Below are 12,141 nucleotides of genomic sequence, written 5' to 3' on the forward strand. Positions count from 1 at the left end.
CTGCTTTAGTTTGGGCTGGGGTTTGACATTTACAATCAGGGTTTTGTACCTAATTCTATAATTACTCTCCTGGGAACTTTCAGCCTTCATGTGATTATATTATGTGGATTAATTTAGCTTTTCCAAAGAAAAACCCACCCAAGAAACATTGTGTTTAAAGGTTTTAAAATACACAACACAAGGGGCAAATTGTTTCTCCACAATTTGCATGCAGCCATGTAATTTGTACTCGTTTTACTTGACTGCCTCATAGGTAACACAACTCCTGCAATGCATTTGGCATTGGTGAGTTATTGCTATGAGTCTGTGGCAATTCATCCAGAAGAAACAGTGCACAATTCACAGAGGCTGGCCCCATTGTCTTTATTTTGGATTGCAACTGTCCTGGCTCAAAACGCTGCTGTCACTGTTCCCACAGGCCAGCAAACTAATCATTAGGAAATGGTACTTTGAGGAGGTTTTCTAGAACCCTTTGTAGGGTGTCATTAAGTTGGAATTCATCTAGGTTAAAATGTATGTTAATTCCCATCCTTAGGGGACTGGAATATCAATACATGGTCATTTTGATGGGTATTTTGGTGTAGCTGTAGCAGCTTGTGATGTGACACACAGCAAATCCAGGCAATGAGGAAGGAAGAACACAGCCCCTTGCTGCTGATTTGTTGTTCAGCATTGCTCCTCTTAATAACACAGAAGAAAACTTCACTAGCAGATGACTGTCTGGTGATTGAAGTGATAGTATCTTGTGGATACCTCCTAAACAGGCTGGACAGATGGGCAGAGTCCAAGGGCATGAGATTTAACACATCCAAGTGCTGGGTTCTGCACATTGGCCACAACAACCCCAGGCAGAGCTACAGGCTGGGGGCAGAGTGGCTGAGAGCAGCCAGGCAGAAAGGGACCTGGGGGTGCTGGTTGATGGTAGGCTGAACATGAGCCAGCAGTGTGCCCAGGTGGCCAAGAGGGCCAATGGCATCCTGGACTGTATCAGGAAGAGTGTGGCCAGCAGGAGCAGGGAGGTCATTCTGCCCCTATACTCAGCACTGGTTAGGCCACACCTTGAGTCCTGTGTCCAGTTCTGGGCCCCTCAGTTTAAGAAGGAGGTTGAGTTGCTGGAAGGTGTCCAGAGAAGGGCAACAAAGATGGGAAGGGGTTTGGAACACAGCCCTGTGAGGAGAGGCTGAGGGAGCTGGGGTTGCTTAGCCTGGAGAAGAGAAGGCTCAGGGGAGACCTTGCTCTCTACAACTACCTGAGGGGAGGCTGTAGACAGGCAGAGGTTGATCTCTTCTGCCAGGCAAGCAGCACCAGAACAAGAGGACACAGTCTCAAGCTGTGCCAGGGGAGGTTTAGGCTGGCTGTTAGGAAGAAGTTTTACACAGGGAGAGTGATTGTCCATTGGGATGTGCTGCCTGGGGAGGAGGTGGAGTCACCATCCCTGGAGGTGTTCAGGAGGAGACTGGATGGGGTGCTTGGTGCCATGGTTTAGTTGATTAGATGGTGTTGGATGATGGGTTGGACTGGATGATCTTGAAGGTCTCTTCCAACCTGGTCTATTCTATTCTATTCTATTCTATATTTCTAGCAGCCATATTGTTGCACAAAATCCACATCGCTGTGCCCATTCCCTACTAATAACTCCTGAGCTTTTGTCTAGAGGACATCTGAGACAATATGGCAATTTTGTTGGTGTTCCTTGCACAGGTCACAACATTTTTTCCCCAGCTGCTAGTTAGGGATAACTGCAAGTTTGCAATAGTTGTACTGTGTTTCTCTTTCAGTGATAAAGCTATGAAGCCTAAAAATTACTTCAAGGCCACTCCTCCCTGCAAAACACAGCCTGCCTGCAGAAGGCTTGTTGCTGCTATTGCAGTTGGAAGAATTTGGAAGGTGAATGAATTCTTTCCAGTTCCCAAAATATTTGGGTTTGGGGTTGAAACACTTGCTTTAGTCTTGGTTTAGATTCCATTCTCTGCCCGCCCGTGCTCTCGAATGCCTCTGTGCATCAACATCCCTCTTCCAGTTTATTTGTGAGCTAGGCACTGGGAACCTGAGGCTAAAGGCAGATCATAGAATGGTTTGGGTTGGAAGGGACCTCCAAAGGTCATCTAGTCCAATCCCCCCACATTAAAACATGTGAATTAGATCTCTCATTCACAAACTCTTGAGTTCCCCCTACACAGACACGTCTGTTAGTTTCCACCTGGGATCATGGAGATAAACAATCTGACAAAAGGTGAAATAGGGGAGAGAGGCTGGAAGAAAATTGGATCCCAAAAGGGCCAGGTGCAAGGTCTTCCACCTGGGTTGGGGCAATCCCAAGCACAAATATAGGCTGGGTGAGGAGTGGCTCGAGAGTGGTCTTGAGGAGAAGGATGTGGGGGTGTCAGTTGGTGAGAAACTCAACATGAGCTGGCAGTGTGCAGGAGGTGATTCTGCCCCTCTGCTCTGCTCTGACCCCATCTGGAGCACCATGTCCAGTTCTGGTGCTGCCAGCCTAAGAGGGACATGAAACTGCTGCAGCAGGTCCAGAGGAGGCCACGAAGATGATCAGAGGTCTGGGGCACCTCCCCTACGGGGAGAGGCTGAGAAAGTTTGGGCTCTTCAGCCTGGAGAAAAGAAGGCTCTGAGGAGACATTAGAGCATTAGACATTAGAGCCCTGAATGGGGCTACAGGAAAGCCAGGAAGGGACTTTTTCAGCAGGGCTTGTAGTGATAGGGTATGGGGAAATGGCTTTGAGCTTGAAGAGGGCAGATTTAGATTGGAGAGTAGGAAGAAACTGTTTACAGTGAGGGTGGGGAGACACTGGAACAGGCTGCCCAGGGAGGTTGTGTATGCCCCCTCCCTGGAGGTGTTCAAGGCCAGGTTGGATGAAGCCTGGAGCAACCTGGTCTAGTGGAAGGTGTCTCTGCCCACATCAGAGGGGTTGGAACTAGATGATCTTTAAAGTTCCTTCCAACCTAAACTGCTCCTTGCCTGCTCATACCTAAACATGGAATTACCGTCTGACACCAAAACCTTTGGAGAAGTTTCCTGTCTTGAGCACAGACTATTTTCATATATACTACAGGCTGGGTGATGTAAATAAGCTGAGATACCTTTCTTCCCTGTCAGACTTCCCCCATGTCCAATTAAAGCCATGGATGTCCCAGCCAGCTCCATGGTGTTTGCCTACGTGGGGATCTTGTTAGGATGTTTTACACAGGAATCCAGACGCTGTGCCTTAAGTGAGGATAAAATGTAGACAGTACTCATTTCTCTTTGACTGTCAGCTCCCTTGAGCATGATGAAAGCAGCAGTGGGTCCCAGCTATTCAGCTTGCCCTGCTGTTGTATCTGGGGCTGCTGTGATTCCTGTGTAGTGTTGCCAGGACCCTGGGGAGGATGGAAATCCCCACAGGAGAATGTGGCCACTACATGGTGGGGATTAGAGTTCAAAGTGCCCACTTTGCTGTCTCCAGCTGACAATGAACAGCAAAGTCCACAGAGACACAGCAATTTTATCCAAACTTGTCTTGGGACTACTGCTTGAGGTCTGCTGATTTTCCAGCTCCTGGTTTTGAGACTTTAACCCCTGGAATCCAGGTCTTCTCATGTGTATTAACAGGGACCGCTGATGGCTCATGTTTTACTCCTTTTCTGTCCATTGTCACTGATAGAGGCCTGCTGAGGACCCCTTGGGAGTGGACATAATTTAGAGAAGATTAAAGAGGAAGCAGACTATGGGAGTGCAATGACATCAGATGGTCATGAATGCATCATGATTGAGCAATGCTCATGGGAACCATGAAGGCCCTGGAGAAAATCTCTGCCAGCTGTGCTGCTGCAGCAAAAAGCTCAGGGAGAAGGCAGTGTGAAGAGGGAAGTTACTGCAGGCACTGCTCTGAGAGGGTGCTGAGGGGCAAGGCAAACCACCTGCCACACTCAGGCAGATTGCTGTGGTGGGAGAGGATGGAGAAAAATGGGTTTCTCTTTATGCACACACACCTATAGTCCTTTCCTGAGAACTTTGGTTAACTTGCTGTCCCTGACAGTGGCTTTGGTGCAGAGCAATGCTGATGCTAAACGAGTTCAAGGCAGTCTGCAGGTAAACTGAAGTGGGATCTGGACTTGGGGAAAAAAACTTCCTTCAGATTCTCTGTGGTGTGTAACTGAGGTGCAGTCCACCATTCACGAGAACATCCCCATTTACAAGTGAGGCTGCAGGGGACAACACCTAAAAGCTGAGTACAGCAATGATAATCCTTCTCAGGGAGCATGCCAGTGTAGCTCCTCCCTCCACACTGACAGATCCTGGGACACCCATTGCCACTGCAATAACTGTGCTGTGAAGAAAGAATTCTTGCCCACTAGATGGTACTAAGCATCGACTCTGAAATTGCTGACTGAACTGCCTGCTGTCAGTAGTATTTTCAGGCTCTCAGGGTTGTTGGAAAGCCTTTTGAATCTTCCATTGTTTGGTGGGGTTTTTTTGATCCAGATCCAGCTTTCTAAATAGGGAGATTTGTCCCGTTCAGTGTCATCATTAGTTAGTTCAGATTAGGAATCGGTGTGATGCAGATTAAAATGATGAGCCTGCAGGCACAGAGACCCTGTGTGAGTCTCAGCTGCTACTACCTTTGCTTTAGGCCACACATGCAACTTCAGCACAGACAATCACAGCATCACAGAATGTTAGGGGTTGGAGGGGACCTCTAGAGATCACTGAGACCAACCTCCCTGCCAAAGCAGGATTACCTAGGGCAGGCCACACAGCAATGCATCCAGGCAGGTTTTGAAAGTCTCCAGAGAAGGAGACTCCACAACCTCTCTGGGCAGCCTGTTCCAGTGCTCCAGCACCCTCAAAGTAAAGAAGTGCCTCCTTGTGTTGAGGTGGAACCTCCTGTGTTCTAGATGGTACCTGTTGCTCCTTGTCCTATCACTGGACACCACCAAAAAGAGACTGCCCCCTTCACCTTGACACCCACCCCTCAGCTATTTGCACAGCCTGGTACTTAACTGCTGTGGAGTCCAGCAGCTTGTGGAGTCCTTCAGCTGTGCCCTTCCAGTCTGGAGATGCTTGCACTGCTCTAAGCAACAAAAACAGGGGTTCTTGATTTGTGAGCAGTGGTTTTGTACAGCCAAGGGCAGCCACATTTCCTCAGGGTTCTTTAAAAAAGACACAACTGCTAGTTTGGGTATTAAGATTGATATATTTAATCTCTCTTGTTTGTAAAACAAGACATAAATTTGTGTGTGTGTGTGTATATATATATATATAATTTATATATATATTTTTAAATTTATGTATACTATATACAGACAATAAAAAAGTTTTTGTTTTCCTCTGTATTAGACTGAGAGATTCATGGAGGAATGATATAGGCATAACAACAGGGAGGAAACTCAAGAGTTTCATAACAGATAACTCACAGAGAGGAAAAAAACAAACCCCAACCAAAACAGGGCTCCCTCTATCAGCCTTCAGCATTGCAACAAGCTTTGCTCACCACAGACTGAAATCTGACTTGGCTCTTCCACTGCAGATTTGCTACATGGTTCTTGAAAGCAGGAGGCTGTCCCCACAGCAGGGTCCTCTCTGCCTTGCTGGACAGCATTGGCCAAAGTCTGGGACAGCCACGGGCTGGACCAGGGGTGGTTATTGCGCTTGGCAGAGGACACCTGTGTCTGAAAGCACGTTGTGTGTTTCCATAACGCCTGTGGAAGAACGAGAGATTTCCAGTGTGCATACTTATACAAACAATAGAGATGGGAAGCGTACTGATTGCCTGGGTGGAGCTCCTTGAGCATCCCCAAGGGCTGGGGCAAGCTGGCTGGGTTTGACAACCGGCCTCACGCTCGGCGCCGACGCCACCGTGTCCCTTTTTGCAGCCAGAGGTGGGTGCGATGGGGAGAGGCTCAGGGACCCCAGCAGGACCCACTCTGCCTGTGCATGTGTGAAGGGCAGCGTGGGGCAGGGTGTAGGCAATGCAATGTGTATCCTTGCATTTCCCTCCTGGTTCTGTTTTGGAGGGTGGGTGACTGCAGTGAGGCACCAGTTAAGGTGATCTGATGGATCAGTTCTAGAGGCTAGGCTGGGAGGAGGAGAGAAACCTCGGGGTGTGAAGGGAGGCAATTAGGAATCATTTCACCATTCACCTGGAAGTGAAAAAGACCCCCAACAATCCCAGACCCTAACTCCAAACAAATAACCATCACACAGGACTAAACAGTCCTTCTCGTGGCAGTCAGTCTGGTGGAGACAGGAAAAGGACCCCAACACTCTGGCAAGGAGGGAGCTGCCGTGGCTGGTGCCAGCAGCACTGCATGGCCTCGGGGTCAGCCATGGCTCACTGACAAAGCTTATCTGGGGCTCCTCTCTGATGGGCATGGTGAAAAGAAATGAGAACAGGTTTGAGCTGAGCCTTGGAAGCACAGGCATGACACCTTGAGTACTGTGTCCAGTTCTGGGCCCCTCAGTTTAAGAAGGACATTGAGACTCTTGAACGTGTCCAGAGAAGGGCAACGAGGTTGGGGAGGGGTCTGGAGCACAGCCCTGTGAGGAGAGGCTGAGGGAGCTGGGGTTGCTTAGCCTGGAGAAGAGGAGGGTCAGGGGAGACCTTATTGCTGCCTACAACTCCCTGAAGGGAGGTTGTAGCCAGGAGGGGGTTGGTCTCTTCTCCCAGGCAACCAGCACCACAACAAGAGGACACAGTCTCAAGCTGTGCCAGGGGAAGTTTAGACTGGAGGTGAGGAGAAAGTTCTTCCCAGAGAGAGTTGTTAGCCATTGGAATGTGCTGCCCTGGGAGGTGGTGGAGTCACCATTCCTGGAGGTGTTCAAGAGGGGATTGGATGTGGCACTTGGTGCCATGGTTTAGTAGTCATGAGGTGTTGGGTGACAGGTTGGACTTGATGATCTTCGAGGTCTTTTCCAACCTTATTGATTCTATGTTCTATGACCTGGAGAATGGTATGAAAGAGGTCACCTCTCAGCTGCTAGCCCAGCTTCTGGCTTGCAGTGGTCAAAGATCAATCCAGACTCGTGGAAGGCTCTCTAGCATGGACACAGCCATCCAGCAGAGGGAGTGGAACACAGAATCATAGAATCAAAGAATTGTTTAGGTTGGGAAAGACCCCTCACAGTCATTGAGTCCAACTGTTAACCTAGGCCTTCCAAGTCCAGCACTAAACCATGTCACTGAGTGCCTCATCCTTGTGTCTTTTAAAAACCTCTGGGGATGGTGACTCAACCAGTTCCCTGGGCAGCCTCTTCCAACCTCAGTAACCCTGTCAGTGAAGGAATTTTATTCTCATATCCAATCTAAACCTGCCCTGGTGCAACTTGAGGCTATTTCCTCTCGTCCTTGCACTTGTTACTTGGGAGAAGAGACCAACAGCCACCTTGCTACGACTTCTTGAAACTTCAAGAAGTTGTAGGGAGTGATGAAGTCTCCCCTTAGCCTCCTTTTCTCCAGACCACACAATCCCAGTTCCCTCAGCTGCTTCTCCTACATCTTGTTTCCTTCACCAGCTTCATTGTCCTTCTTTGGACACATTTCAGCTCCCCAATGTCCTTAGGAGGGATGGGCCCAAAACTGAACCCAGTGTTTGAGGTGTGGCTTCACCAGTGCTAAATACAGGGGGACAATCACCTCCCTAGTGCCCATGGCCACACCACTATTGCCAGGATGCTTGACCAACACCCCTGGATCCTTTCCTGCCAGGCAGCCTTCCAACCACTTTTCCCCATGCCTGTAGTGTTGCATGGGGTTGTTGTGGCCCACGTGCAGGACCCAGCACCTGGCCTTGCTGAATTTCATACAACTGGCCTTGGACCATCGATCCAACCTGTCCAGACCCCTCTGTAGAGCCTTCCTACCCTCAAGCAGATCAACATTTTGGCCCAGCTTGGTGTCACATGCAAATTTACTGAGGGTGCACCCTTGTCCAGATCATTGACAAAGATATTAAAGAGAAGCCTCTATACTGAGCCCTGAGGAACACCACTTGTGACCAGCTGCCAACCAGATTTAACTCCATTCACCAACACCTTTGGACCTGCCCATCCAGACAGTGTTTTACCCACCAAAGAGTACAGCTCTCTAAGCCACAAGCAGCCAGCTTCTCTAAGAGAACTTTTGTGGGAAGTGATGTCAAAGGCATAACTGAAGTCTAGGCAGACAACATCCTTTTCCTCATCCTCTAGGTGGGTAACCTTGCTGTAGAAGGAGTTAAGGTTATTCAAGCAGGACCTGCCTTTTGCAAGCCCATTCTGACGAGGCCTGATCACCTGGTTGTCCTGCACAAGCTGTGTGATGGCACTCAGAATGGTCTGCTCCAGAACCTTTCCTGGCACTGAGGCCAGGCTGACAGACCCTCCCTACTTGCGCCCATCAAGCCTTCACCTTCTGCACAAGCAGTACCTGTGCTCAGGACTAGGGCATTGGTGCCTAAGCCACGTGTGTAGAGCCTGCTAGGGCTCTACCCCAGGGTTGCAGCATCCTGCCCATGCTAGGCCAACTTCCCAAGCCCTAGCACAGCTGCAGGAACTTGCACCCCAGAGATCCCTTCTGCTGATAACTACGTTGCACTTGTGGGCTAGGAAGACCCTGGAGGCAGAAGAGCTGTTTATGTGGCAAGACACTGGTTTGGCTCCAAACTGCCTAAGTGAAGCCAGGGAGACCTCAGCTCTTTTCCTACTAACTCACTGGCCCACCACACACCGTGACAAAGATCCTTGCACAAGTGAGGCTCAGAACCACATGAAACCAAACTAAGGCGGAGGGGGTGTGACTGTGCTCCCCAAGTACTGTCACAACATGGGGGAGCAAGCAGAAGAGCTGCTTGAGCCCCCTGATGAGCTGGTTGCACAGCCTGGGACAGGGCACGACTTCATCCTACAAAGCACCACCACCACCATCCATTCTGCAGAGATCAAAGAGCATCTTGGCTGCCACGAGCCCCACTGGACGTGGGCCTGGAGGCATGCATCCTCACCAGACCTCAGTGACTTGGGAACCACTAGCAGGTGGCCCAGCACACTCTGGCTTGCCGGTTTCCACCACTGGCTTACTTATTGATCAGTGTCTTGAGGGAGCGTGTCAGCGTGCTCATGACTGTGGCGACTGTGGCGGACTGGTGGGCAAGCTGCTCCGCTGCCTGCTGGTGGCTCAGCGTTCTGGCCGTGGACTCCTCTGCAGCCTTCAGGAGGAAGGTGTAGTTTCTCACCACTTCCTCCACCTTGGTCAGCAGCTCTTGGCGCTGGGAGTCGGAGCGCACGGCGTACACCAGCCTCACAAACGTCTCGATGAGGCTGCTCAGCACCTGGAAGCTGCTTGTGATGGCAGAGAGCATGTGGGTAGGACTCTTGTCGACGGCTGCCACGCGGCGGCAGGAGGCCCGGAAGTCCTTGAATTTGAGGGCGAGCTCTTGCTTGTACTCAGCCAGCTGGGAGATGTAGGGTTTGCAGTCCTGGACGTCAGGGCTCGTCACACACTGCCTCAGGATAGTCAGGAGCTCGTTGGTGTCCAGCTGCACTTGCAGAAACCCATTGGGAAAGCTGTAGGCATGGCCTCGAAGGGTGCTGATCTTGGCCAGGCTCCCCTCAAAACTGGAGGTCCTTAGATCTATTTCCTGGGTCTGACTGTCAATGGAACTGCTGCAGGCTGTTGCGTCTAGGACCTGAAGGGTTCTGCTCATGACTGGGACCATCTGATTGTCCAGCTTCATTCCTGGGAGTATCTGCATGGGGATGGAATAGGACAGCTCATCCTTCTCGCTGCCATCATCCGCAACGTCGCATTTCCTGTAGTAGAAGCAGTACCGGATGGAGCAGCACTTCTCATCCTCCATGTCTTCATCCTGCAGCTCAGCAAGTCTTGGATACATCTCTTCCTGGACGGAGAACACCGCTGAACCCTTCTGGTTCTTCTTCTCCTGTGCTAACTGGACGTAGGAGGGGTCAGCCGCGGCAGAGGCTTCCTGGATTTTGCTCTTCAGAACAGGACAAAGGACGGTGGGCTCAGGCTCTTTCTGGGGTCCTTTCTGCTTGGTTGTGTAGATGCCCTGGTAGATGTCTGAGGACAGGGATGTCATCTCAGTCTTATCTATTTCACTGACGCTGTAGCGCCGCAGGAGCTTCCTGTAGTGTGGCGCTCCCACGCACTCGCCGCGGGCGGCGCAGGTTGCCAGGCAGGACACGCTGTTCTCCGGCTCCGAGCGGCAGTCCCTGGACTCCAGGCTTGTGGAGCGGATCCGCTTGCCTTTGGAAGGGCTGCTCGCACCTGCCAGCCTGATGGCTTCTGCCTGCTTCTGCTCGTCGCTAACTTTATCCCTGCCTTGCCTCTCCAGCTCTGGCATCATCAGCTGGTTGGGTGGTGGCCTCACCCCCCTGCAGATCCGCTTGCAGTCGCAGCTGCGCCTTTGCTCCCTGGACATCCCTGGCACTTTCTGCACAGGACTGCTCCTGAGCTGGCAGCTGCAGCGCCCAGGGGCGGGAGGGTGCAGATACTCCTGTGGTGGGAGCTCACCTTTGCTCTTTGGCTTGAGCAGCTCTTCAAGGAATTCCAGCTCATACTGCTTCACCTTCTGCAGCTGAGCCTGCCTCTCGTCTGTCTCCTTCTTCAGCCGTGTTGGAAATGTTGCAGAGAACAGGTTCCTCAACCTGAAAGGAGCCTTTGGAGCTTTGGGTTTAGCGGGGACGTCAGCATCTTGCTGGGTCACCTCCAGGGCTTTTTCTGCTTTTTTGGAAGGCACAGTGCTGATCTGCAGGCTCTCAGATCTGGGCACCAGCTGGATTGGCCCTTTGGGTTCCTCGCCGGTGTTCCTGAAAGTGCTACTAGGAGATGGAGAATGCAGATTGCTGCTCTCGGCTTTTAAGCTTTTGGCTGAACTTTCCTGTTGCATTTTCTGTCCCTGGTTTGAAGGAGCTGTGTGTTTCTGAAAGATGAGGCTTGTGGCTTCCCCACCTGCCTTCTGAACTGGCTCTCTGCTTGTGGCTTTTCCTGGATCTTCTCTACTCACTTTCTGCTGGTAGCTTTTAGAGGCAAAAGCCTTACTGGGCATCATTTCCTCACCTGCTGAGGCGAGGTGGAATGCTTCAGCCTTGCTGCCATGAGCTTCTTTAGGGCTTGGAGAAACTTCACAGTGCTGCTGCGGAGAGAGCTGCTGCTGCTGCTGCTGCTGCTGACAGTTGCATAATGTCTCTGCAGTTTGTGGACCTCCTTTAGGTTTCAAAGGCTTGCTGCTGGATGATGCACAGCTGCTGGTACCATTCATATTCTTGTCTTCTTTTGAGGCTGCTGCCACTTGTGGAGCCGACCCTTTTGTGTTAGCCACTTGCTGCAGAACAGCTGAAATGATGGCTGGGCTTACACTGCTTTTCTGATCCAGGAGGAGCTTGGAGCTCAGCTGGACCTCTTTGGGTACCTTCTCTTGTGGATCTTGTGCCTGCTCCCTGCTCGGGGCTGCTGCGGCATGCAGAGATACCTCAAAGGCAGCTTTAGTGTGGCCTGCACCTTTGCATTCAGAGCCTGGCACTGCAGCCCCCCTGTTCTGCTCGTTAAGCTGGGGGGTCAGCACTGGCTGGACATCCAAGCTGCAGGTCCGCTCAGCATGCTGCTGCTCCTGTTTGCTCTTGCAGTTGGCAAGGTTGGGGCTTTGGTGAGAGAATGCTGCTGGCTTCAGTGAAGGGCTCGGCTCCTGGCGGCTGAGAGGGTAGGGTGAGGTGAGAACAGCCTGGGCAGCACAGCTCTGGATTCGGAAAGGCAAGTCCTTTCTGGCCAGGAGGTTTTCTTTGTTGATGTGTTGAGCAAGGAAGTAGGCTGCGTTCTGATGCTGCTTCATAGCAGAGACCATCTCTGAGACATCAGTTAGCTCTGAGGAATTGGTTTCATGGCCAGAATCCAGGGATGACTCAGGAGTGATGGCAGCCAGGACAATAAGACCTGAGGAGGGACACAAAGAAAACCCCACAACAACACTCACACCACACTGGTATGTGCAGGAGAGGGGAACTCCATGAAGCAGGAGGGTCCCAGGAATTCAAGACACAGCATATCATTGGAGAAACTTCAGTGATTTCCTGTAACTAAGAGTTAATGCTTTTAAGAGAGATGACTCTGAGCTGAGCTGGCTTGCTAGCTTAATTCAACAAGAGCTCTTTGC

General features: G+C 51.0%; 1 protein-coding gene across 2 annotated transcripts in view; it reads right to left on the reverse strand.

Annotated features, from left to right (window-relative positions):
- Positions 1 to 7,326: 7,326 nt before the first annotated feature.
- The window catches only part of FRMPD3 (FERM and PDZ domain containing 3), a 30,411-nt gene continuing 25,596 nt past the window's right edge, over positions 7,327 to 12,141 (reverse strand). For both annotated transcript variants that reach the window (XM_054169414.1, XM_054169415.1), the window contains one exon: positions 7,327 to 11,921. In XM_054169414.1, coding sequence (XP_054025389.1) covers positions 9,046 to 11,921 — 2,876 coding nt within the window. In that variant the 3' untranslated portion in view covers positions 7,327 to 9,045. The remainder of the gene's footprint in view (positions 11,922 to 12,141) is intronic.

The sequence above is a fragment of the Dryobates pubescens genome, chromosome 18, assembly GCF_014839835.1.
Source record: "Dryobates pubescens isolate bDryPub1 chromosome 18, bDryPub1.pri, whole genome shotgun sequence".
Lineage (NCBI taxonomy): Eukaryota > Metazoa > Chordata > Aves > Piciformes > Picidae > Dryobates > Dryobates pubescens.